The sequence below is a fragment of the Cariama cristata genome, unplaced genomic scaffold, assembly GCF_000690535.1.
Source record: "Cariama cristata isolate BGI_N322 unplaced genomic scaffold, ASM69053v1 scaffold16833, whole genome shotgun sequence".
NCBI lineage: Eukaryota > Metazoa > Chordata > Aves > Cariamiformes > Cariamidae > Cariama > Cariama cristata.
The window spans coordinates 85,124-108,384 of record NW_009609180.1 but is presented as its reverse complement, the minus strand read 5'-3'; the positions used below and the strand labels follow the sequence as shown (position 1 = coordinate 108,384).

The 23,261-nt window shown below is 43.9% G+C and overlaps 1 protein-coding gene across 1 annotated transcript in view; it reads left to right on the top strand.

The window, feature by feature from the left end:
- Nucleotides 1–2,123: 2,123 nt before the first annotated feature.
- BTBD11 (BTB (POZ) domain containing 11) overlaps nt 2,124–23,261 on the top strand; it is an 87,876-nt gene continuing 66,738 nt past the window's right edge. The window contains exons 1-2 of the mRNA XM_009697459.1: nt 2,124–2,190; nt 13,388–13,537. Coding sequence (XP_009695761.1) covers nt 2,124–2,190; nt 13,388–13,537 — 217 coding nt within the window. The remainder of the gene's footprint in view (nt 2,191–13,387; nt 13,538–23,261) is intronic.

Below are 23,261 nucleotides of genomic sequence, written 5' to 3'. Positions count from 1 at the left end.
GAGGTGGCCCTGCAGGCGTCTCTCTGCACAACCAAGTCCGACACATTTTCAGACTCTTAGCGGCAAGTGAAGAATTACTTTCTTGACTACATATGTCTGGGCAAACGAGCTCAAAGTGACAGTTCTCCAGCAGAGGGTACTCTCTGGGAAGTGTGGTGCATGCAAATGCCTGCTTTTAATTTCACACTCTGGGTGTGTGTTTATACATATATATATATATATATGACCTCTATTTAAATTTCTTAATGAAGCTCATTGATCACTCTTGGCCTGCTGTAGCAGTCCCTGTGGCCATACATACAGGTGGCTGTTCAGGGACTGTACCTGAGTGATGGAAATGGAGTTTATTTGACTGTTGGGAAAATGGAGTATGATGAAGAGTTTACTTTGTATTGGTTTATTATTTGAGGGTTCTTTTCCATCCGGAATTTTGACTTTAATCAGTTTCCAAGATTTATATTTGATTTCTATATCCTTCATACCGTGTATTGCTCCTTAGTCAGCTTATCAGTTATGTAATGCTGACCCACTGATGCCATATCTGGAAGTTTCCAAATGCCATTTGGTTTCTTTCAGTCTGCTCAAAAGAGAAAAGGCTAAATAAAATCAGCAGATGAGATGTAGCTGGCAAGGCAGTTAGCATGGTCTACTGTTACAGCTACCTGGTGATGATCATTATATGTCCCTGATTTCAGTTGCTTCTGATATGTTCCAACAGCATTTAACTTTTTCTAGGGCAGTCACTTTTTTTTTTTTTTGAAACATTTCAGCCGAGTTGGCTCACCCATTTCCAAGACCAAGGCTGTGGGGAAAAAAAACTGCTCTGTGATTTGTCCCTACCCTAGTTTTGGTGCTTGAGTATTGAGGAAGGGCTGGTGAAGCTGTGCTCGGAGGTGAAACAGCTCCATGGGGCGGCCGGGGCACCACTGGGGATGCGTCTCTGTCCCCGTGAGGGCACCCATAGGAAGAGGTGAGCCCATGGGGAACAACAGCGTGCTTTATTCGAAGCAGAGGATAGACAAGATGTGGTCACAGCAAAGTCATACCGAAGACCAAACTGAACCAGAAAGATAAAATAGCAAGCATCTGTTTATTCATTAACTATTGTCTGTTTGGTGCACTGGAGAAGGGCCTGACATAGAAATGATCGTATTCCTTTACTATAGGGTTTTTAGTGTTTGTTGATCGGTGTGTGAATGTCTAGGTGAAATAGTGGAGGAGATTAATAATGCAGAGGTTCAAATCTGAATACTATGCATAAATGAAAACTGGGTTTGACCTGTAGCTGCTCTCAGAATAAATGTGCAGCCATTTCTGTCTGGGAAAAGTAATAGAGAACATCATTTTCAAAAAATGAATGAGATATTTTAGGAATAAAACTGTGTATCTTGATATCATAAAATTCCAAATGTATAAGTGGATACTCTGCAGGGATCAAAAAAAGTACTAAACCTCTGTAAAGTGGTTTTTAAAAGTATTTTTCAGTTAAACTGGTAGGCATGTAATAAGCTTATGCACCTGAACACAGTTAATTTGTGTTACAGCCAGGTGGGGAAGAGGGTGTCCATTAGCTCTGTAAAACCTGAATTATTTGAAGTGGGTTCAGCCAGCCAGCCTGTAGGGCAAGCAGTCATAAAAGTCTGCTAGTGACATAGTCTAACGTCTCTTCTTGTAAATTTTTTTCATTGTCTGTAATGATTTTACCACATATATATGTGTATAGGTTAACCTTTACTGGTCAGAGCTGATTTATTGTTGTAGGTGTCTGTATCAAAGGTTTGGATGGTGAAATACGTACTATTAACAAGCTGTTTCTGTTTAGTAAGCCAAGTGGAATTTTTTAAGAACATAAAGGTTACTTTTAGAAAGGACTGTCATCTGGCCAACATCCAGGGTTTCCAGTCAGTGAAATTTTTAGGTGAATATTTGGTATTAAATACGTGGCAAAACCCCATTGAAATACACGCTGAAGGCAGAGGGTTACTCCTTTACTGAGAGTGGGAGCTGGGTTCCTTGGTCCCATGCAGGTCACAGCCATCGGTACCTGAGCTCATCTCGTCTGCTAGGGATACCCCAAATGATGCAGCAAACCTGGTTGGGGGGGATGCCGGGGGCTGTACGACATGGCCTGCTCTGGGGTCATCGACAGTTCAGGAGATCACCGTAGTCCTGTACCATATACCTTCAAGGGTAGGCGTTCTTTATCCTGCTGTGATAATCCGTTTGCTAAGTGCTATCCTTAGCAGGGTGGGAGGGAGCATAGTAAATACTCAGGGTGATGGGATACTGCCCTAAAGCCAGTAAGTAGCAGCTCCAGCTCATGTTTCTAAAACATCTTATCATTCTTTACTTTCATTAAGCTTGAGCTTTCATGGTGAGGGTGGAGTGGCTAATCTGATATTCATCTGTGCAAGCAGTTGAAAGAAAATTCTAATTACTTAACCTTAACTGTAGGCTTGGTGTGCTCCAGTTTACCCAAAACTCATCACTTGGGGGTAAAATCCTGACCCTTAGAAAGTCAGTCAGAGTTCTGCCAGAGCCACGTGCATTTCCCTGCTGAAGCACAACAACATGGGGCAGGAGTGCAGTTTTGTTCACGTGTCCATAGGCTCGGGGGCTTCATTGCAGACCCTATATGTCATGTGTTTTCAGGTTTAATGCCCTACCAACTGCAGACTTTACTGATTTTATTTGCTTTTTATTTCTTTTACTCAATACATAGAATCATAGAATCATTTAGTTTGGAAAAGACCTTTAAGATCATTGAGTCAAACTGTTAACCTAGCACTGTCAAGTCCAGCACTAAACCATGTCCCTAAGCACCACATCTACATGTCTTCTAAACACCACCAGGGATGGTGACTCCACCACTTCCCTGGGCAGCGGGTTGGTCCCTCCCCCGCTCCCCTGGCCAGCCTGTTCCAGTGCTTGACAACCCTTTCGATGAAGAAGTTCTTCCTAATATCCAATCTAAACCTCCTCTGGTGCAACTTGAGGCCATTTCCTCTTGTCCTATCTCTTGTTACTTGGGAGAAGAGAGAGGCCCCTACCTTGCTACAGCCTCATTTCAGGTAGTTGTAGAGGGCAGTAAGGTCTCCCTTGAGCCCCATTTTCTCCAGGCTGAACACCCCCAGCTCTCTCAGCCGCTCCCCATCAGACTTGTGCTCTAGGCCCTTCACCACCTTTGTTGCCCTTCTCTGGACACGCTCCAGCACCTCCATGTCTTTCTTGTAGCGACAGGCCCAAAGCTGAACACAGTGTCTGAGGTGGGGCCTCACCAGCGCGGAGTACAAAGGGATGATCACTTCCTGTTCCTGCTGGCCACACTATTTCTGATACAGGCCAGGATGCCATTGGCCTTCTTGGCCACCTAGGCACACTGCTGGCTCATATTCGGCTGTCGACCAACACCCCCAGGTCCTTTTCCTCTGGCCAGCTTTCCAGCCACTCTTCCCCAAGACTGTAGTGTTGCATGGGGTTGTTATGACCTACATACCCTAGTGCCTTCTCAGAAACTTTTGGGGCTGATGATTTAGTTGTTCAAAGTTGAAGGACAGTGATGGTTTTAGCTACTTTTTGATATTATGGTAGCATTGCCTGGGGCAGAGCCCGAGGCTTTGGCGTTTGTGGAAGGTGATTTACAAAGCAAACAGCAAGCACCTGGCTCTGCAGGAAGGGCTGTCGTTCTCCCATCAGCCGATCACCCCACCCTTGCAAGGCCAGGCGTTTCACCAGTTTGACTTGCAAACCATTCTTATTCCTGTATGTATGGTTTGCATAAGCTTTTGCCTACATAACTGGCTCCCAAGTGCAAGCTGGTGATTGCGCCATAGACCACAGACGCCTTGTCCCACTCCCCTCAATCCTGTTTGAGCTGCTGCCGCCGTGCCCCCTATGAAATGTGAAGGGTACAGTTGGTTACTGTCATGGAAATGCCCCGTGCTCAGTCTCGGCACTGAGCTCTGCTCTGCTATGTATTATTCATGGGCATTTGTACAAGCTGATGGTGTTCCAAAGCGAAAGGAGGAATTTTGGCAAAGAATTCCTTCTCCTGTAAAAAGCGTACTAATCTTTGCAAATATTGAAGCAAATGGAGGAGGTGTTTTTTATATAGTACTCAGTGCAAGTGCTCAGAAATGTAAGAGCATCGGTGTTTGTGAAATGATGTGTCTGACCCTTGAAGGCATCTGATGCATGGTGCCTATGACAAAGAAATGGTGGCACACAGAGAAAAGAGCGGAAAAAATGCTTTTTTGGATCAAGCATTTGGTACCGCTTTACTATAGCTGCAGTACCTGATACAGGAGCCTGTTTGGATAGTAGGTTTTGGAAAAATGGAGGATTGTGTACTTGCATGGAGTTATTAATTTGTAATTGAAAGAATCAGTCTCTCTTCTCAAGAAGTCCAAAACAGTATCGTTACAAGAAACTCACTGCTCACATACTATGCCATAGTGCTTAATTAGCTGCTGTTGTTTTGTTTATCGAATACTGGAGGAGACTGGACTGGGTTAAGAGAGATGCCGTATTAGCACTGTTGGGCTTTCGGGCTGTGCTCACATCACAGTTGCTGAAGGGGAAGTTGTCTCTTGTGGCTGGGCATTTTGGGGGGCCGATGGTAATGAATGAAGGAAATTACAGGCTCTGGGAAAGAATATTAAGCTGTGAATCACGAATCCTCTTGTTCTGCTGCTATCAGCTGACAGGCCCTTTTCTGTAAAATAAAACCCGTTAATGCATTCTTTGTCATTTTCAGTGACTCAAAGGCTTAGATCTTCTGCAAACTCTTGGTCTAATAGGGGATTGTACTTGTTTTTAGCCAAACCTATTTTTTCATGAGTTAGTACTGCTGCCTGTACATGTCCAGAGTCCATGTTTATACCAGTGCACATCCTTTCCCCCTTTAAGTATGTGTCTGCCATCTTGAGTACTTGCCAGTAGCTGCAGGAGGCATCTTGCGGTTAGACTGGGTACCGTCAAATCTACATTTCTCTGAGCTTCATCACTAGCCGGCAGTGCCAACACACACGTTCATCATGCTCTTTTCTTCCATCAGATTTCCATGACCTCTCAACTTCTTGCTTGTATTGAGATGATGAGGGCTGCATATATTGTATTTATTTGCATGTAGCAGAGAAAGAAGATGATACTGGCATTTTAAAATTTTATTTTCTGTATATGGATGCCTCCTGTCAAAGAGTGCGATAGAAAACCTTTCTCCTCCTCATCACTAGTTCCAGGGCAGTATAGCTTAGATCAGGGTAATCTCGAGCTGATGGGTACTCAGCGTGAAATAAATGCAGTGTGTCAGCTCTAACATCTCTCTGCCAAAAAAATCACAACTCGCACTGAAACTTTTATGGTCATTGCGACAGTGGAGTAGCGAGGCTGAGCACAGTGTGCTGTTGTGCAATTTTTGTGTTGTGAAGTCGATAAAATGCCCCTTCATGGCCAATGGGGAGAGTGGTGGTGAAAATCACAGGTAGGCGAAGGTGTACGGTGCACATCAGTTCCCTCACTAGGGAAAGGGAGGGGGATACAGCTATTGCTTCAGCCACAGCTTGCTGTGCTGTCAGCACACATGTTGTCTGACCTATCCATGGATGCACACTGGTGAGTGGCATCTGGTGCTGCTTGCCCGATGGCAGTACCACAAAGACCACTTTAGGGAACTGGGACGGATCTTGGGGTAAGCATGAGGAGCTGGATTTCTATTTCTTCTCTTGCTTGTGGACTACTTGCTTCATGCTCACTGGTTTCGTAATTTTTTTTGATGGTGTTTTTAGGATTTTGAAGTTTTGCAATTGATTTTGGCAGGACCAAGATTTTGTTTTCTCTATATCCTAATAAAAATAAATGTAAAGCTGTAGCCGGTGATTTGGGATTAGTTTCTATGTTTAGTGGGATGTAATCTTCTGATTCTTCTTTGTTTTGCAATATATAGTCTGAACAATCAAATCCATCCTGCGTTCCACTTGGTTGTGCACCACTTAACTGCTTGGTGCTAGCAGAATATATCCTAATTTGGTTGAATTGTTGTTACTTCTATGCCATTTTAAGCAGCAGTGATTGCTACTCATTATCATTAGGCTAAAACGATTGCCTTTAGAAGGATCCTAATAAGGAGGATGTCCCGATTAAGTAGAATGTGTTGTGCTAAGAAACTCCTTACAAGAAAAGATGTCACAGTCGCGTGTTGTAATATAATTCTATTATCTTGTCTTCCTATAACATCTGCTCTAATATCTCACAGAGGTACTCTCTGCTTTGGATGATGATCATCCGTTCTGGCTTTTGATGAAATCAAATCCAACTCAGCTGGGATACTGCCCTGAAAATAATCATATGTCTTTGGAAAAAACTGCTCTGCAGATATGCAGTTACTAAAATTTCCAATTCCAAGGAGCCAGAGACAAAACTACTCAGACAAAACCTTCAAACTTGGCCAGATGAAATAAAAATTTTGCCCTTGCATAGCTCAGAGGATCGTTCTTCGCGGTTGTTCTGGAAGTGAAGTTCCTGCTGGTGAGAACCCAGAATCTGCAGAGTTTGTACAACTTCTGTTTGTCATTTATCCGTGGTTGCTGCCATTGATCATTTTTTGACAGATTTTGTGAGGCTCTCAGTTCTTTCATTTTTAAGCATTATTCATTTGCTCTTCTGCTGATTTTTTCCAGGAGAGAAAGGGTGATCTCTTGTGGTTAAACTGGATAACTAGAGGCCTTATGCTCTTTTCTTGGTTTTCTATGATAGTTCTTAATTCACCTTGAATTAGTTACTAAGCTCTCTAATGCCTTACTTTCAAGTAATCTATAAATTGGACATGAATATTACTTTACCTGCTTAACGACAGTGTCTTGAGGCTCACAGTAGAGCTGGTAGTGCTTATTAACATCTTTGGGTAGTAGGTGTTAAAGTAGTATCCTTTTAGCCTCTCCCATCTGACCTCTATGCCTGTTCCACCCTTCCTCATTTGGGCTGCTCTGCCCACTCTGAGACTCCAATTCTGGAAACTTGATATCACCACCTAGCTTTCCCAAGCCCTTTGTGTTTTCTCCATGCAAAGCCACTCCCTGTTATTTAACCAGGCTGGAATGTGTGGAAAGAAGACACTTTGCACTCATTGCCTTGAATACTTTCCAGGTCTTCCGTTAACTGAAAGCACTGGCTGATATGATTAGCTTTAAGGTTTTCCCCGTAGTCTCATTTCTGTAAGGAGAAAGAGGTTTTCCATCTGCCTTGCGGGTCAGGTTGACAGACTGAGCTAAGGAGTCATGGTGCAGGTTGCTGCAAGCAAACCATAGAGTTTCTTTCCAAGTTTGAGGTTCTGTGTCGTGGCTTGTGTCACTTTGTATTCACCAGCTCCTGTGTGTTGGTGTCAGGATGCTGAGCTCTTGGTGCTGGTGTCCCCACACTGTGCTTCAAACCTGGATGGTGCATCATCCTCACACAGTCATGGTTGCCAGAATTGCAAAATGTGGGGTCAGGAGAGTTTTTCTGCACAAACAAAAAACAAACAAACAAAATTATGACGATTGAGTGGATGTCCTACTCCTACACATAGCCCTCTTAGGTAGGGGCAGCATTTACTTCAGCAATGTAATGTGCAACACCACGTTTTGAGGACTGTTCAGGGTTAACTACCATTTTCAGGCTCATTTTGTGCAGCAGTTTGCCTGATATCTGGCCTGCACACTTAATTTCTATAAACTCGTAGTAGGATCCAGCTATTCTTGCAGTGGGAGTATAAGCTGTTTTCCAGATATGTACATTTGCTTAAGATACAACAGATAGATAAAGAGGGAGGTCAAAGATACTTTGAATTATTTCCTCTTCAAAGTAGGAGCACTTAAAGAAAAATAGCAAGAGAGCAGCAAAATCATCATGCTTCTATCCAGACTCTAAATTAATATATATAAAGAAATCTGGCATTTTTCAAAAGAACAAATGAAGTGTGCAAAAAATATTTTATCGTCTTTACAGCTCTTAGATTTTTAGTCAAAACAAACAGATTTGTCTTGGGTTTCTGCTAGATGCCTCAGCACGGATCATTTGAATCACATTGTCTAGTGGGCATTTTTGTTAATTTAATGTAATTGGAAATTTGTTTTCGTTTAGATCATGGAATTTGAATACTGAAGGAGAGGGAGGAGGCAAAGAATTCGAAACATATATGACATTAGGTATTGCAGACCCATGAACGCAGGCAGCGCAGACTTCTCCTTGCTTGCCTCGGTCTGTCACTTCGTATACAGAGAGGGAGAGAGAGAGAGGGAGAAAAAAACTGAATTCAGTGATAGTAGAGGTATCACTTGGTGTTTGTGAATTTGCTGTGTGCTCAAGTACTAGCTTGATTAAATGTCTTCAAACTCCTTGAGATATAAGTAGAAGCTTCAAATATAGGAGGTGTGTGGTACTGAAGCATATTTACAATAGGTGAGAAGAGGAAGGTTGGAGCAGTACCTTCGGACCCACAGTAACTGGAACTGCAAGTTTAGGTTCTGTCTCTCTCGTTCTCTTTCTCCTGAGATGGACTCACAGTTGAAAATGCTGCTTTAGGTGGCAAAGCTGGTTTGGGACCAAACTATGGGATGTTTGAGCATGCAACACAGCCTTGCCCCAAACTTTACTTCCCATTCCAAATAAACAGACTTGCTGGTTTTTTGCTGTCCACATTGTATACATGGTGGTATACAAAAGACTGCTTGTCTTATTTTTTGCTGTTTTGCCCTTTGATCTGCCTTTGCATGATGCAAAAAGCTGTGCGGTGCCAAGAGCAATACATGGTCCATGGAAAGGCAGCAGCCTTCTATGCCTGAAAAAAAGTGAAGTCCAACTACCAGTCCTGGAGTGTGGGCATCATAGGTGCCAGCACCTCGGGAATCAAATGTTTTACAACAGTTGGTATATAAATAAGTGCAAATATCTGTCTAAATAGAGGAACTCTGGAGGGGGCTTAGATTTATTGATGATTCCTCTGTATTTAGGCAAGATTTTGGCTACAAGCCCCATAGTTCTCCTGCCTGAAAGCCAAAGAGGTCACACAACCACTGCTGCGTCAGGTGTTGGAGTTGCTCTTGACCATTAGGTCCTTCAGGCTGTTTTTTCTGGGGAGGCACTGAGGAGCAGAGAAAAGTTCTGCTAGGGCTGCTCCTGAGCACTGCTTTTGAGATGTTTGCATGATGCCCACACACTACTTCTGTCACGCTGCAGGGACAGCATGGGCAGCTCTGTGGCAAGCTCTGAAATGAGTATGTGTGCCGAAACCTGCCTTGCAGTAGAGGGTGGTGCATCCACCAAACCCAAGGGGTGGCAATGTGCATGGGGGAACTGGAACAGAGTTACCGGGTACCCCTGACTTCGGATGAGTTTGCATGAAGGTTTAAAATAACCGCTTCTCTTATAAGTTTGGGTGTCTTCAGTCTTCCCTTTGTCATTTTGTGCAATACTTTGGTTTGGGATTTTAAGTCTTTGGGGACTGAGCTCTGGCTTGTGTTTCAGCTGAGCCCAGAGGGCAGGAAAAATGTGGAGTGTATTAATTGTATATTGGATTTTCCCTATGATGTTGTTTTTTCTCTAGAGATTTAGGAGGGGGAGCATTAGGAGCTCGTCACTGATTTTTTTTTTTTTTTTTTTTTCTTTGCATCCTGCTGATTTTAAAATGTATTCTCTGTATTTCTCTTCAGTCTTTTACCTACAGACTGCAGGGTAACCTGAGACCAAGGGCAAAGTGAATAAAACAATTTTGGGTATGGCTCATTCTGGATATGTCTCCTTGCAGACAAGTCCTAGACAGATCCCAGCCCAGAGGAGGGAACAGATGAAGGGAAGCACCGAAAGAGGTGACAAAGTCCAAATACACTTCAGTGCTTTACTTGTCTCGCCCTGCTCCAGTGGTTCACAGCAGTCATAGATGCAACGTATGGCTGCTGTACATTGCTGGGTAGCACAGAGCAGCCAGGGGTGTATCGTATGAGTCTGGCTCTGTATTCATCAGGCAACAACTGAATGCTTAATTTCCACTTTAGTGGATCGGAGAGAAGAAGAGGAATAAAGTAATGGGCAAAGAAGCGCACATGGTTGAGTAGTGGTGCAGAAAGGAAGGACACTGAACAGTGCCTATTGAGAGAAAAGACAGATACTGTTGTTCATTTCTGAAGATACTGCACAGAAATATTTGGTGTGAAATGACAGATAGCATTGGCAGCAACAACCAGAAAAGCAAGAGGGGAAAAAAGTCCTGTTTTTCAGGCTGTTGGAAACTTGAGAGACCCTCACCTGTTTGTCAAGTACAACACAGTATGGCTGAAGCCACAGCTGATAAAGCAAGTGGGTAATACCAATTGGCAGAGAATTAAAATAAGGAAGTTGAACTGTAGCCAAACCAGTGAATGCTGGTGGTGGCTATTTAAACATTTCTATTTATAAAAAAGATATTTATGATCACAAGATTTTTACCATTTTTCCCCTCCCTCAATTGGGTGTGCTCTCTTCTTGTCAGGGAGCAATTCCCTGCCATAGTCTTTCGTCAGTGAGTTTGAGCTTTACATCAAACACTGATAGAAAGAGAGCAGGTTTTTGTTCTAGAAAGCCTTTTACTCACTTTTCTTTAATCGTTTTTGGGGAAAACAGTTGAAGCTAGAAAATTGGCAAAGTTGTATGCCGAAGCCGTAGAATTCCCTTTCTCCATACTGGCAAAACCCGGATCTGATCCAGCAAAATTATGAGGGTTATAAACAAATCTTCCATCACCCCACCGGTCACCCGCTGTTGTCAATTATAGTTTTGAAGCTGGCATATGAGTATCAGATGCCTGGCTATTGCATGTCTTTACTAATCTTCAACCCAAGGAAAACCCTTTGGTGTGACACATCCTATAATTTGCTAAGTTTTCGAACAATGGCACATTTTACATTTCATTTGCACTTTTCATCCAAGAACCTAAGAATACACTCCCCTCACTAAAGAACCGAGTAATTAATCAGAGCTGTTTGTAAGGAAAAGGCCCGGCTGTGGGAATGGAGTCATAGCCAAAGCAGATGATAAAATGTCTATATCCCACTGCTTTAGTCACTCAGAGAAGTATCTACTATATGTATTATGATTTTAAACTATTTGAATCTTATTTGTATAGGTATCTTAAAACAATATTTTTTCCACGCTTAAGGTGTGTTTTCACTCAAAAGGATTTTCTTGTTGGATATGCATTTTTTAAAGATGTCAAAGCTGTTTGTGCTCTATTTCTTGTTTTTTTTAGAAATCTCTTCAAGTTTAGATCAGTTATGCATCTGTTTTCTGCAGGGAAGAGTCTTCTCTGCCTTAATTTCTATCCATTAAAATTATAAAGAGTAATCTAAGTAAATGAGAAAGATTACCAAGAGAGAATAGTTATTAAAATATACAAGCAAGTCTTCATTTTAAATCCAGGTGTTGTACTTCTCGAGCTCTGTACATCCCCAGAATATAAATGTTGATCAGTCCGCCAAGTATTTATGCGAGTCAGCCACTGAGCGATAGCAGGAAAATTTGGAGAGCTTGTTTGATAAGCTGTTGTTGCTTTTTATCCCTTACCTCTCTCTGCTTTTAATTCTTTCCTCCTTGTTGCTGTGTCAGATGTCCCGCTCGCTCTTTCCAGGGTGCTTCCTTGCGAGTCGTGTTCCTCTCTCGTGACCTTCCACATGCGCATATGGCTTTACTGCGGTTGTTACAACCCCAGGACCAGAGCCAGGACTGGGATTCAGGCTGCTCCTGCTCTACCGCCAGCATTTAAACAGGCTGTTAGAGAGTTTGTTCTGGTGTTGCTATTGCATGTGGAGGGTGATCCTGGTTTAAATTGCTGTCTTCCGGCCATGCTAGAGAAGACCTTTGGTCCTGGTTTTCCCAGTGCTTTTTGTTTTGATCGTGCTCACTGAACCTGCGTTGTCTCTCTCCTCCCAGGATGGGTGTTTTTAGGTCTGTGCTACAAATAGAACTTTTAGACTAAACTGTTTGCAGGGAGAAGATGGATGTGAGAAGAGAATCCAAAGCAGTTTGGTGGAGCTAACAAGGCTGAAAAGCATTCCCTCTCAGGCGCGTTACCTGGTCTTGCAATGCTCTAATGCGGTGATGTTTGTGGGGCTGTTTCATAACTGAAGTAAACAGGGATTAAGGTGGCCATTCTGCCTGGGACCTCCAACGTTATACCTATTGGTAGAATTATTGATCAGTACAGTTAGACGCCATAAGGGAAACTAGAATCTAAAGTTCTTCCCGCTGAAGAAAAACACTAAATATGTACCTCTTCCTTAACGTATTTTGTAAAGTCTGCTTGGCCCATAAGGGCAGAACTTCTTCCCTGTACTTGAAAGGGAGGAATAGGAAAAGCTAATGGAAAAAGTACATTTCCTATGCTGGTTTCTTTTCAAAGGTAATTGTTGCATATCACACAATTGGAGATAAGATGAAATGTAATCGTCATAAAGAGGTACAATTCCACTGCCTCCAGTGGGTCTCCACCTGTGTGTGTCCCAGTGGGACTGGGAAGGTGATGCTGTGGAGAGCACGGCCATAGCCAGCTGTTTGTAGACCACAGGAAGGGAGGAAAGCTTGCTCTCCAAGATGAACTTCCATCCATATGTTACCCAAGGATGTTAATGTAGCGTTTGCTCTTGTAAATAAGTTTTGGGTTTTAGCATGACAGTGATTTTGATTAATAAACGTGTGCCCTCTATCTACACCTGAGGGTTTAGATGTCATGGCAGAAAGTGACTTTTGTGCCTGAATGTGTATGTAAATGATTTTGTCAGTAGCTTTACTTATGTCCTGACCCACAAAAATTCACAGCTGTAAGGTCTTCTGCATAATGAGCTTTTGAGGCCCAAGCAGTTCAAATGCCAGGAGTTGTATTTACAAAAGAAATTCAATAAGCCCATCAATGACACAGCGAGCATCTTGACACTGTCTGTTATTATGGCAATTGTCGGTGGGATTCCCTGCGGGAGAATCCTGTAAATGTATCATCTGTCTCATGTATCATTTTAAAGTCAATCTTTAAGAATTGTATCACTGAGATACCATTTTCTAATAAATTTGTATGGGTTTGGAGTAGTTTTTAGGAGGCTTCTTTGGAACCCTCTTGACCTCCTCCTTGGGCAATTCTCTAGGATTTTCTATAAGAATTATCTCTAAGTGACATCATAAGTGACCTGAGGATATTCAGAATAGCTAATGAGGGCCAATTCTGAGAGCATGAAACATCTGTGACATTGAGTTATATATGTTGATTGTCTCTGAGCTCTGCACATGCAGGCTTCATCTTGCAATGTGCCCAAAATGATGTGGTGGTGGCAGCAAAGTCATCCACACTAGCTGAAATCACATTGGACTTCTTTTTTTTAATCCACTGTAGGTGTTCTCTGCCTGCCAGACAGCCTGAACCTTCACAAAGACCAGCAAAGGTCAAACAAGCCTGGGGAAGTGCAGATGTTCAGCCAGTCAGAGCTAAGGACCATCGAGCAGTCTTTACTTGCAACGCGTGTGGGGAGCATTGCTGAACTCAGTAAGTACAAGGTTGTTGATAATGTATGGGCTTCTTTCCTTGGAGTAAAACAAAGCTGCTTGCATTGCCTGGTTGTGCAGGGGAGAGATGAGGGGGCCTATGTAATGTTGAAGGAGATGTTGAGTTTGATCTAGCAATGCTTATGCTCCATGGCCAGTTTGAAAGCTGAAGCTGAAACCATAGGAGGAAAGAAGTCTTGTGCAGTCTTGTAGTAATGCCTATGACTTGTTTGCCTACACTGCTCTCATTTTTAAAGGTGAAAGATGCTTTATTTCATCTTCCCTACGTTGTGTTTGAGAGCACCTCACAGCTTGGCTGGACTTTCAAATGTCTGTCGTATTGATGTCCTGTCTGATTTGACTGGGATGCTTATTTTGAGATGGGCAGGCAAAAAAACTGAAGGTTGCAATACGTGAAGGAAATATATGTCAAAAATTTAAAGCAGAGCTAGTTCGACCTGTGTTACAGAGGGTACTTCGTCCTGCCTTTCCTTCTCCAGTTCCAGCAGAGGAAAGAACCACAACTCGAAGCTGCACCAGAGGAATTTGTGCCTGGAAGAGAAATTATTTGCTGTTAATCAAAACACTTATTGAGAAATGTGAGAATCTGTGATATCTGTCAAGATCTGAAAGCTTTAGTTTCAGCACAAATAAATTGTAGGAAGCAAATGTCATGTGAATCCTCATGTGACATGGAGATAAAGTTACCAGAAGGACCTTTTTTTTTTTTTTCCTAAGATAGTAGCCTTCCAATCACATGTTTACGGTACAGTTAAAGGTATGAAGCTTTGGTGGGAAAACAGAAACATTCAGACAAAATTTTGGTGGGTGATGTTTTTTTTTTTTTCCTGAGATCTGTCAGAAATACTGTCAAGTATTTTTTTCCTGAGATCTGTTATGAAATTTTGAAATTGAAAAGACTGAAATCTATGAAGATACAGGCTGTCCAGCTTACTGTTGTGCTTATTACTGAATTCTGTGTTGCCAACATCATAAAGAATACGTATAGGTATCTCGTGTTCATTTTCCTGGTGTTTTCTGTAGCAATGGGAGTCTCCTCTGTAGCTCCATCATATCAGGGCTCAGTTTATTTGCTGTTTATGAGCCCTGTGCATGTACCATGGATGTTTGTCTACAAGCCACAATGTGAATTTCTGTTTTCAACTTGCTAATTTTTCTCTGCTCTGGTGAAACATCAACAAGCCAAGAGCACTTACATGCCTTAGCGTGAAGTGTTGCTCCGTCTCTGGAATCAGGTGCTTGGTGTTATTCAGATTAAGTAATTTATGCGTATTTATTTCACGCGCGTGAAACATACAACAGTACTGTCTGTATGCCAACTAAATTATGCATGATACAGCTCTCTTTCTTAAAGTACGTATGGTTGTGTTTTGATAAGTAAGTAATCTGTGGATATTTCAGGGTTTTGTTTTTTCATTCTGGATTTTTTTGAACTTCTGTATACAACCCAAAAAGCCAGACTCCTTAATTACACCTCCCTTTTAAAATTTGATTTCCAGAAATCTATCATCTACCTTAGATTCAAATGCTTGGTTGATAGGGTTTGCTTTCTGTATGTCTGTTGACTGCAAACACAGGCAAAAGACTCTTCAGGGTGGCCAACTCAAAGAAGAGAGCACATCAGTGGAGTTGGATGCAGGTGTCAGAGAGCTTGGCACCTCCAGCACACTGGTAGCCCTCCAGAAAGCCCTCTGGACAACCGTCGAGGGTACTTCCCCAGCCTCTGCAAGCGGGTGCTTGTCAGTGAAGCAGCAGTAGGAGGAATGGTAATTGGCAAAGCTTGCAAGGCTTGATGCTCCGTTGGGTAGAAATCTTTACTGTGGAGCAGTGCCGGTGCAGAGTTCAAAACTGAGTTGTGAAACATGGAGGGAGGCGCAGCATGTTGGTGGGCAAAAACCTGCGAATCTGGGGGAAAAGTCGTGAAATGGAAGGAAAATGGAGGGTCAGGGGAGGTACAAGGGGGTTTGGTCTTTGTTCAGTGCTTGTATATCTGTCTCTGGCATCAGCAGAGGCTGTGACCTGAAGGTTACAGCTACACCTCTGCAGTGGAGGGAGGCTGGGGAACTGCAGTGTGGGGGCAGAAATGCTGAGCAGTGAGGAGAAGCTGGGGGGAACACCTGGGGATCAGGGCGCGTTGGTGGGGAGGGAGTAGGCAAAGGAGGATTTATTGTTGCCCTGGTGGTGTGAGGGGAATGGAGAGCTTTAGAAGTGGTGTTGCGGAAAGAGGATATGGCAAGCTGTGGCATGGAGAAAGTAGGAGAAAGTCAAAGCCCCTGCTCTTGTGCGGATGAAGGAAGGTGATGAGGGAGACTCTCTGGACAGGATGGAATTAAGAGGATAGCACTTGTGAAGAGGAGGAAGAGGACATAGCAACCAGGAATGAGTGGCAAGGATGAAAACTTGGACCAACAGAGTGGGCAGTCCTTGGGCGCGTGTCTGCAATGTCTCACTGGCTTACAGTATCCCAGGAGCCAGGACTTCATTTCTGTTCTCTGCAAAAGAGCACAAAGAGTGATCTTGCAATAAAGCAATTTAATTTTATCTCAGGAAAAAAAAAAATTCTAATTGAATGAGATTTCCTATAGTTTATCGACATTAATAATTAAAGTATTGCAAGTATGCAGAATAACTACAATTAACAAGTGCTTGCGTGCAGAGGAAAGGGTTCCTCTGTTCTCTGTTGTGCGCAGCATCCTCCCATGTGGTGGTGTGCCCAGCTGCCAAGCTGCTGGAGACTTTGGGACTGGGAAATCAAATCTGTCCCCTGGAAGACGACAGCTGGCAAATAGGACCTGTTTACTGCCCAGCGCCTATATTTCAGCTGAAATCTTCTTAGTTTCTTCTCAGTCTGTCCCAGGTGGAAAACAGATTTACAAGGTGAAAAGCCTCGCGTCTTGTGATACCACCACCTTGCCCTACACATGATGGCCCTCATTTGTCTCCTCCCTTCATTTGCTGTCATGTATGGTGTCAGCATATTAGACAAGATTGTTGAGGTGACCTGTGTTTCCCTGGAGGGGTGACAGAGGTGAGAGAAAGTTGGGGAAAGGTAGGATGGTGGACACGACCATAGAGGAAGACCAGCACCCTCTGGGAATGCTGCAGAGGAGGAGGTCACCCAGGCTGCCATTGAGGGGTCCTTCTGGCTGGGCAGATGCAACCAGACTTGCAGATGTGGCTCTGGTCCCTGCAAACCCTGCTTGCCTGGTGCTTCTGCGGTCATCTCCCAGGCTTAGAAGGCAGCGGGCGTTGATTGTCACTGGGACAGCCCTGCCTGGCGGCAGTGGGGCAAGATAGTGCTGCTGGCCCTGGGGCACTCTCCCGAAAATAGGAAGAAGAGGTGATGTTGCTGACTTAGGGAAAAAAATCAAAGGAAGGTTTCATCTCCAGGACTTGGGAGGAGAATGTAAATAGAGACCTAATTCTGCAATGCAATTACAGCGGTAATGTGTGATTCCAAGGAAAAGGCTTGAAAAATTAATGTGAAACCTTATTCATTAAAATATAATGAACATGGCACAAAGTTAAGGAACAACAATAAATCTGGCCTATGTTATATTGGCATTTAGTATTCAGGAATTGTAATTGCCTACTACAGTGTATTTTAAAATAATGTATTTTCATTTGAAATGCTTATTATATAGAGAACATTGGGAAGAACTGAAGCACAGCAAAAATAATAGGATTTTAAACAGTAGCCTGATAGTATTTCACTGTTTAATCTTAGAGAAAATATTTCACAAGACTTTTTTTTCAGTTTTTCCTAAAGTTTCCTGTATTTCTAGACTAGACCTAGAGGAGAAGGGAAATAGATCTGTTTGGGTTTTTTTCAGAAAGTTTTGGGGATTCATTTAGACTATTAGTTCTTCTCTTTTAGTTCCTTCCCCTTCAGATGGGGAAAAATAAGTAGAAAAAGAAAGGAATATTAGGGAGAACTTTGACTGTTGAGAGATCCCATGATGCTGCATTTTGATCTTTAAATATTTTTCCTTACTTCTTTATATGCGTATGTGCAAGCCACGAACATTTATGTTATATTTAACTGCATAACACTTGAACAAACCTATTCATCACCCATCTAAAAATACCGCTGCCATCTTGGAGACCAGATGCAGAAGGGATGAGGCTCACAACTGGAGCTTGCTGGTGTTTTTGCTGGATGAAGGAGGACCCTCCTTCTCTTGCATGTGCACGTAGGTGGTGACACGGAAGAACAGACCTTTAGGGTGTGCCGGGCACTGATCCTGGCACTGAGAAATATTCCTCCCTCTGTGCCTTGGGGTGAAGACTGTCAGGTGTTAGTGTACAGCTGAGCTGGGACAACCACCCCATGCTGAGGCACATGTGTAGGGCTGCAGAAAGGTTGTGTCTCTCAAGCCACACAGAAGGATAAACTGTGGCTTAGGATGCCATCCAAACTGTGTCTTAATGCATGTCTTCAGAGCAGAAAACTGAGGCTTGCTTTAAGTCCAAAGATGGCCAGTCCACTATGGCTTTCCTGGGTGAGAAGTTTGCCACCCAGCCTTTTGCAAACAACGGTGACCAGTGGTGGTGGATTTACACTTGAGTGTTAACCACAAGTAGGCATTTTTGTTTTAAACTAGGATAACCTGAAGATACGAATGTGACTTAACACTGCTATCTCAGAGCTTTTTAGCCTTTGAATGCTGTTTAACTTAGAGCAGCTCCCAGATGTGATGTTCAGGCCAGTATTTCCTGCATGTCATCACTCAGGTCTCAGCAAGGTTTTTTTTTTTGCCATTGGAAAAATGCCACCCTTTCTCATCATCCTTTCTCTGCCTTCACAGTGCTTGAATATATATATATATTTCCAAAATAACAGCGTCCCAGTAGATCTTTGCACCTTTTAGGGATGAAAGGAAGGGTTACTGCTCAAGTGTAAGTAGGAATGTGATTGCACATGCCAATACTGTTTTTCATTTCTTCTCGCAGCCCCAGCTGGGGAGTCGGCATCCCCTCCCTTGCCTTTCCATCTAGTCTCAATCCTCTGCAACCAGCAGGAAGGAGCACTGCAGAAGCCATACAAATTGATTCATGTCCTGTAAATAAGAGGTTAAACCTAGGCTTAGAAGCAAATGCCAGGGTAAAGGTGCTTGCTGGAAGGGTGGCATCTGAAGGAGGGTTGTTGTAAATGCTCTGCTTATTTACTGCTAGAACAAAAGCCCTTGTCAGATATTTTTCTCAGACTAAGCAGCACCGTAGAGAAAGGCCAAAGCTTATTCCCTGTGAACCGTTTAGTTCTTGCAGTGCTGAGCTAAGCGGAAGTACTAGCCAAAACCTGGACTTCAGATGGTAGTGTTCCCTTCAACGTAGGGTTTGGCCATCGACTGGCAGCCTGTGTGGGCACTCTCTAGATACGGTGATACTTTTCCTAGTTTTCAAGGACCCTCTGCTGGATTATTGCATGATATCCCTACATCCTCTCTCTCCCACCACTTTCTGGGCCTATTGTTTGCTGTTCCTAGATATAAGAAATTTTTCACAATGAGTGTGTTGAAACACTGGAACAGGTTGCCCAGAAAAGTTGTAGATGCCCCGTCCCTGGGAACATTCAAAGACAGGCTGGATGGGGCTCTGAGCAACCTGATCTAGTTGAAGATGTCCCTGCTCATTGCAGGGGGGTTGGACTAGATGACCCTTGAAGGTCCCTTCCAACCCAGAGCATTCTGTGATTCTATAATTCCTTCTCACTGTAATCCACACATCATCCGCTCCGTGTGTGAAAGCTAAAAAGAGAAGTTATTGAGGTGCCCCTTCACCCCCCTGCAGGGAACACAAGAGAGATTAATGCAGTGCTTAAATACTAAGTAGTTTCTTGCTTCCAGTAAGTGCTAGCTGATTACAGGCTCCCCTACCTGTAACTCCGTTCCCCTTGCAGGCCCCTTCAAGTGATGGACCTGAGCCTCCATTCACTGTCTGCGTCTGTGCACAAGAAGGGTTATGGGTTACTTAACAGCCACAAACAGACCCCTTGCTATTCTTCCCTGTCATAAAGCGTCAAGCAATACATGTATTTATCAGTGGAAACAAAATGGGAGGGAGGATAATTTGAAAATACCAGTCTACACCCTGCTAAGGCTTTACCTTCCCTTTCACTGCACTGCTGACCAGGGGGTGGATTTCTGCCTGGGATTACAGGGGCTGAACAGAGTTCTCATCTGCTGTCAGTGTTCCTTTTGGGGGGTCCCTGGTTCCCCCCCATGTATAAGACTCAGCCCCCTTTGCTTTCCTGGGGGCTGAGCCGGGGTCTGTCCCTGCACTGGTGGTTTTGTTCCTCTGGGGCTTCTGCCTCGTGTGTTTAAGCCCACTCAGCCCACTGATGGTTAGAGGCAAAAGGCATCGCTTTGGTGGGTGAGGGATGCTGGAGCTCCAACCCTCTACCACCTTTCCCCAATACACCAATGTATCGGCTCAGGACTCGCCCCTGTACTCACCCTTGAGGTGCAGACTCCTGTTCACCCCTGAACTCTTGTGCGTCTCAGCACACTTGGGCTTAAAACAGCATTTTCCTTTCCTTAGGTTTGCAGTCCTGCCTGTCCCCGCTGTGCAGAGCACAGGCAATCGATTAGGCCAGGGTGAGCACTCTTCAGCTGGGCTTGTCGAGCCGTGAGGGGCTCTTACATTCAGAGTTTGAGGACATGGGTCTGCATCAGGCCAAAGAAAATCCAGGAACAGTGGTCCATAAGGCAGTGGCGATCTGCAGAGGGAAGGCTCTACATTAGGTCGGGAGATGAATAGCTCATCCGAGTCAAAGCTTGTTTTGCTTGGACTTGACGTGATTTAAGGGGAATGAAACACAAACACCATGCTTGCCACATTGGATTGGAGATTTTGAAGGTAATAGTGGTGGTGTTATAGGTAAGTGAACTTGAGAAAGTTTAATTATTATTGTGGCTTTTTTATGGGATATATCCAATCCCTAATTTCTCAGTCTTCAAAGGCTTTGCAAACACTAAATCACACACAAACACTTACTCTGAAATATAAATAGAAGCTTCTTGTGATGGTGGGATAAGTGGAGATAAAAGGTTAAACGGGCTGTGGGAGGCCACAGGGAAGCCACTGTCAGGAAATGAGCTGCTTGTATCCTGGTCCTGTCTTTTGGTGCTGCATTCAGAGTTTCGGGACCACAGCTCCTTCGTTTGCTCTTCTGTGGGAGAGGTGAATGGCTGTTAGGAGAAGAAAAGGTTGCCTGGGGTAGCAAATTCACATAGGGGCACGATGTGGGCAAGCGAAGATGGCAGAGATGGGGGAGGTTTCTGTAAGGTGAGCTCAACGGTGAATCTGTTGCATGTGGGATGCTCCACTGACTAGATTATAACAGCCTGAGGCAGCTGGCTCTTGAATCTGGAATATTCTGTGTGCAAAGAAGAGCATAGCTTTATGTTTGAAGATAGTTTGTGCTAAGAGCATGTACACGGTTCAGTACATACTAAACACTTTGTAGTGTGCACGCACTCTAGCTCTCTACACACTCCTTTCCTGATATAGATGAGTTATCTTGAGTTAATGATAGAAAGACCTCCAAGAAATCATTTGAGGAAAGGTTTCGCTTGAGCAATTTTTGCTCAGCTGGCTTTTGAAACATAGAGATTGATGCAACACTGGAGGCAGAGCAAACACGGAGGAAGAGCACAGGTGAAGTCAAGAGTGTAGGAATGGCTCAGGGAGCTGACTGAGCGGCTGGCTGGAGGTGGTCTGCCATGGTACAGGAGACACAGTTCAACTACTCGTATCACCCGCATTCGTGCGCTTACAGGCATATGCTGGGGTGAGCTGTAGCAATGCATCACTTCGGTGCAGAAACCAGAGGCAACAGGGAGTTAGAAAGGGAGAGAGACTTAACTACAGTTTGGGAAGGATCCAGGATGGCCATGGCTAGCAGGTAGCAGTCTGATTGAATAGACCATGCTTTATTATCAGGGTTATAATTCACGTGATCAATACAGTCTCCCTGGAGCTAATTGTGAGCAAAACCATAGATCCAAGACTTTTATACTGAGGTGTGAAATGAATCCAGGTCAAGAAAGTGAGCTTTGCGCCTGGTTTACATGTTTGTAAGGGGGCAAACTTTGTAAACTACCAGCCATGATGTGAAGTTGGCATCTGGAGCTCCCTGACCAATACTCCTCCTTTTCATGGTCTGGACAGAACACAGGAGGATGTTAAGGGTTCTGAAGGACAGACACAACTCCAGTCTAAGGCTCTGGCCCCCTCTTTGCAGGAGAAAATGTTCACCTAGGTAGCACAGCAAAGCAGTAACACTGCTGCAGTCAACATGCCCCACCACAGGCCATGATTCTGGAGAGCAGGCTACACACATTGGAGTCGTGGACAGCTGGAAGGATGCTCAGACCAGCGTTATCAAACTGATGGGTGCTGCCTGCAGGATGCCGTTGTGCTAGAAACATGGCCTGCTTTACATGGTGTCCTAACAGGGCATCACGCGGGAAGAGGGCTGCGGTGGAAATGGAGGTCCTCCTCTCACCCCTGGATTTTGAAGGAAAGACACAGACCAAATAACTGTATGGCTTGTTTTCAGTGTGCAAAAATATTGTCATTAAGTTGTTGTTGCGGTTTTAGAACATGTTTTTGGAACAAGAAAATCTAGAGGTAGGTGTCGTAGGGAGTGGCTGTGTAAGGATCGGTCCAGCATCATTCACCTCAGGGTTGTGGTTGTGCAGACGCACGCCCAGCTGAATGTTTTATACTGCGGAAGTTTATCGCTCTGAAAGGAGTGAGGCTGCTCCTGGGCAGGCATGATTGCAAGATCCAGGTCCATCATGACAGATCATAAAATCCCACAGGAAGCTTCTTAGAAGCAGGCATTGGGCATCTATAATATCTTCTTTCTTCCTCCTCTTTTTGCTTTTCTTCTTTTTTCTTCTCTCTTCTGTTACAAAATTGGAAATGGATATCTTATTTTTTAAACATTGGGCTCTAAAATAGTAAAAGCAGTGATAATAGCTTTTACTGAAGCCAAACATGGTTGAAAAAAACAAAGGCTTCACTGGTCACTGTGGAGAGGGCTTGAGCTGTCCACTTGTGTGCTGTATGTTGTGGCTGTATGTTGTATACCACCCCCATACAGACTGGAGCAGCTTAACTTTCCCTGTCACATCACATCTTTGGCTTGAAGTCAGTGAAGCTGTTCCTTAAATATTCAGTATTGCCTTAAACCAGGCCCGTGTCACAACATGCGCATTACATAATATTTTCAATCTTTAAATCAAATGTATGTGGACTTTGTGTTTATAGACCATGCTGAACTGACAGCAGCAGTGATGGGCAAGTCCTGCTTTAGTCGTGGAAAGGATGAAAAGCTGGTAGTTACAGTGGCAGCTCTCCGCACACTGTGGTGTGGTGATGGTTTCATGGGTCCTTTGCTAGCCGGTGAGCAAGACATGGTGTTTCTCCTCTGGGCTGACAAGCTCCAGCGTGAAGCTATATTACCGGAGCTCTTCCCCATCCCAATCCAGGGCTGCAGGGCAGTGCCAGCCTGGGGCTCGCTGCCGCTTTTGCTGTCCTGTAGGAGCCTGCCCTCCAGTTCTGACTTCCCAGCCTCGGCAACAAAAATATCCTCAAATGTCCCCCAACCTCGCTGTTCATTTTATTTTGTGTCTACACTGCATAACATGATGTCTTTGTCTCCCTGGCTCTGCCAGCAGAGGAATTTGTGCGTC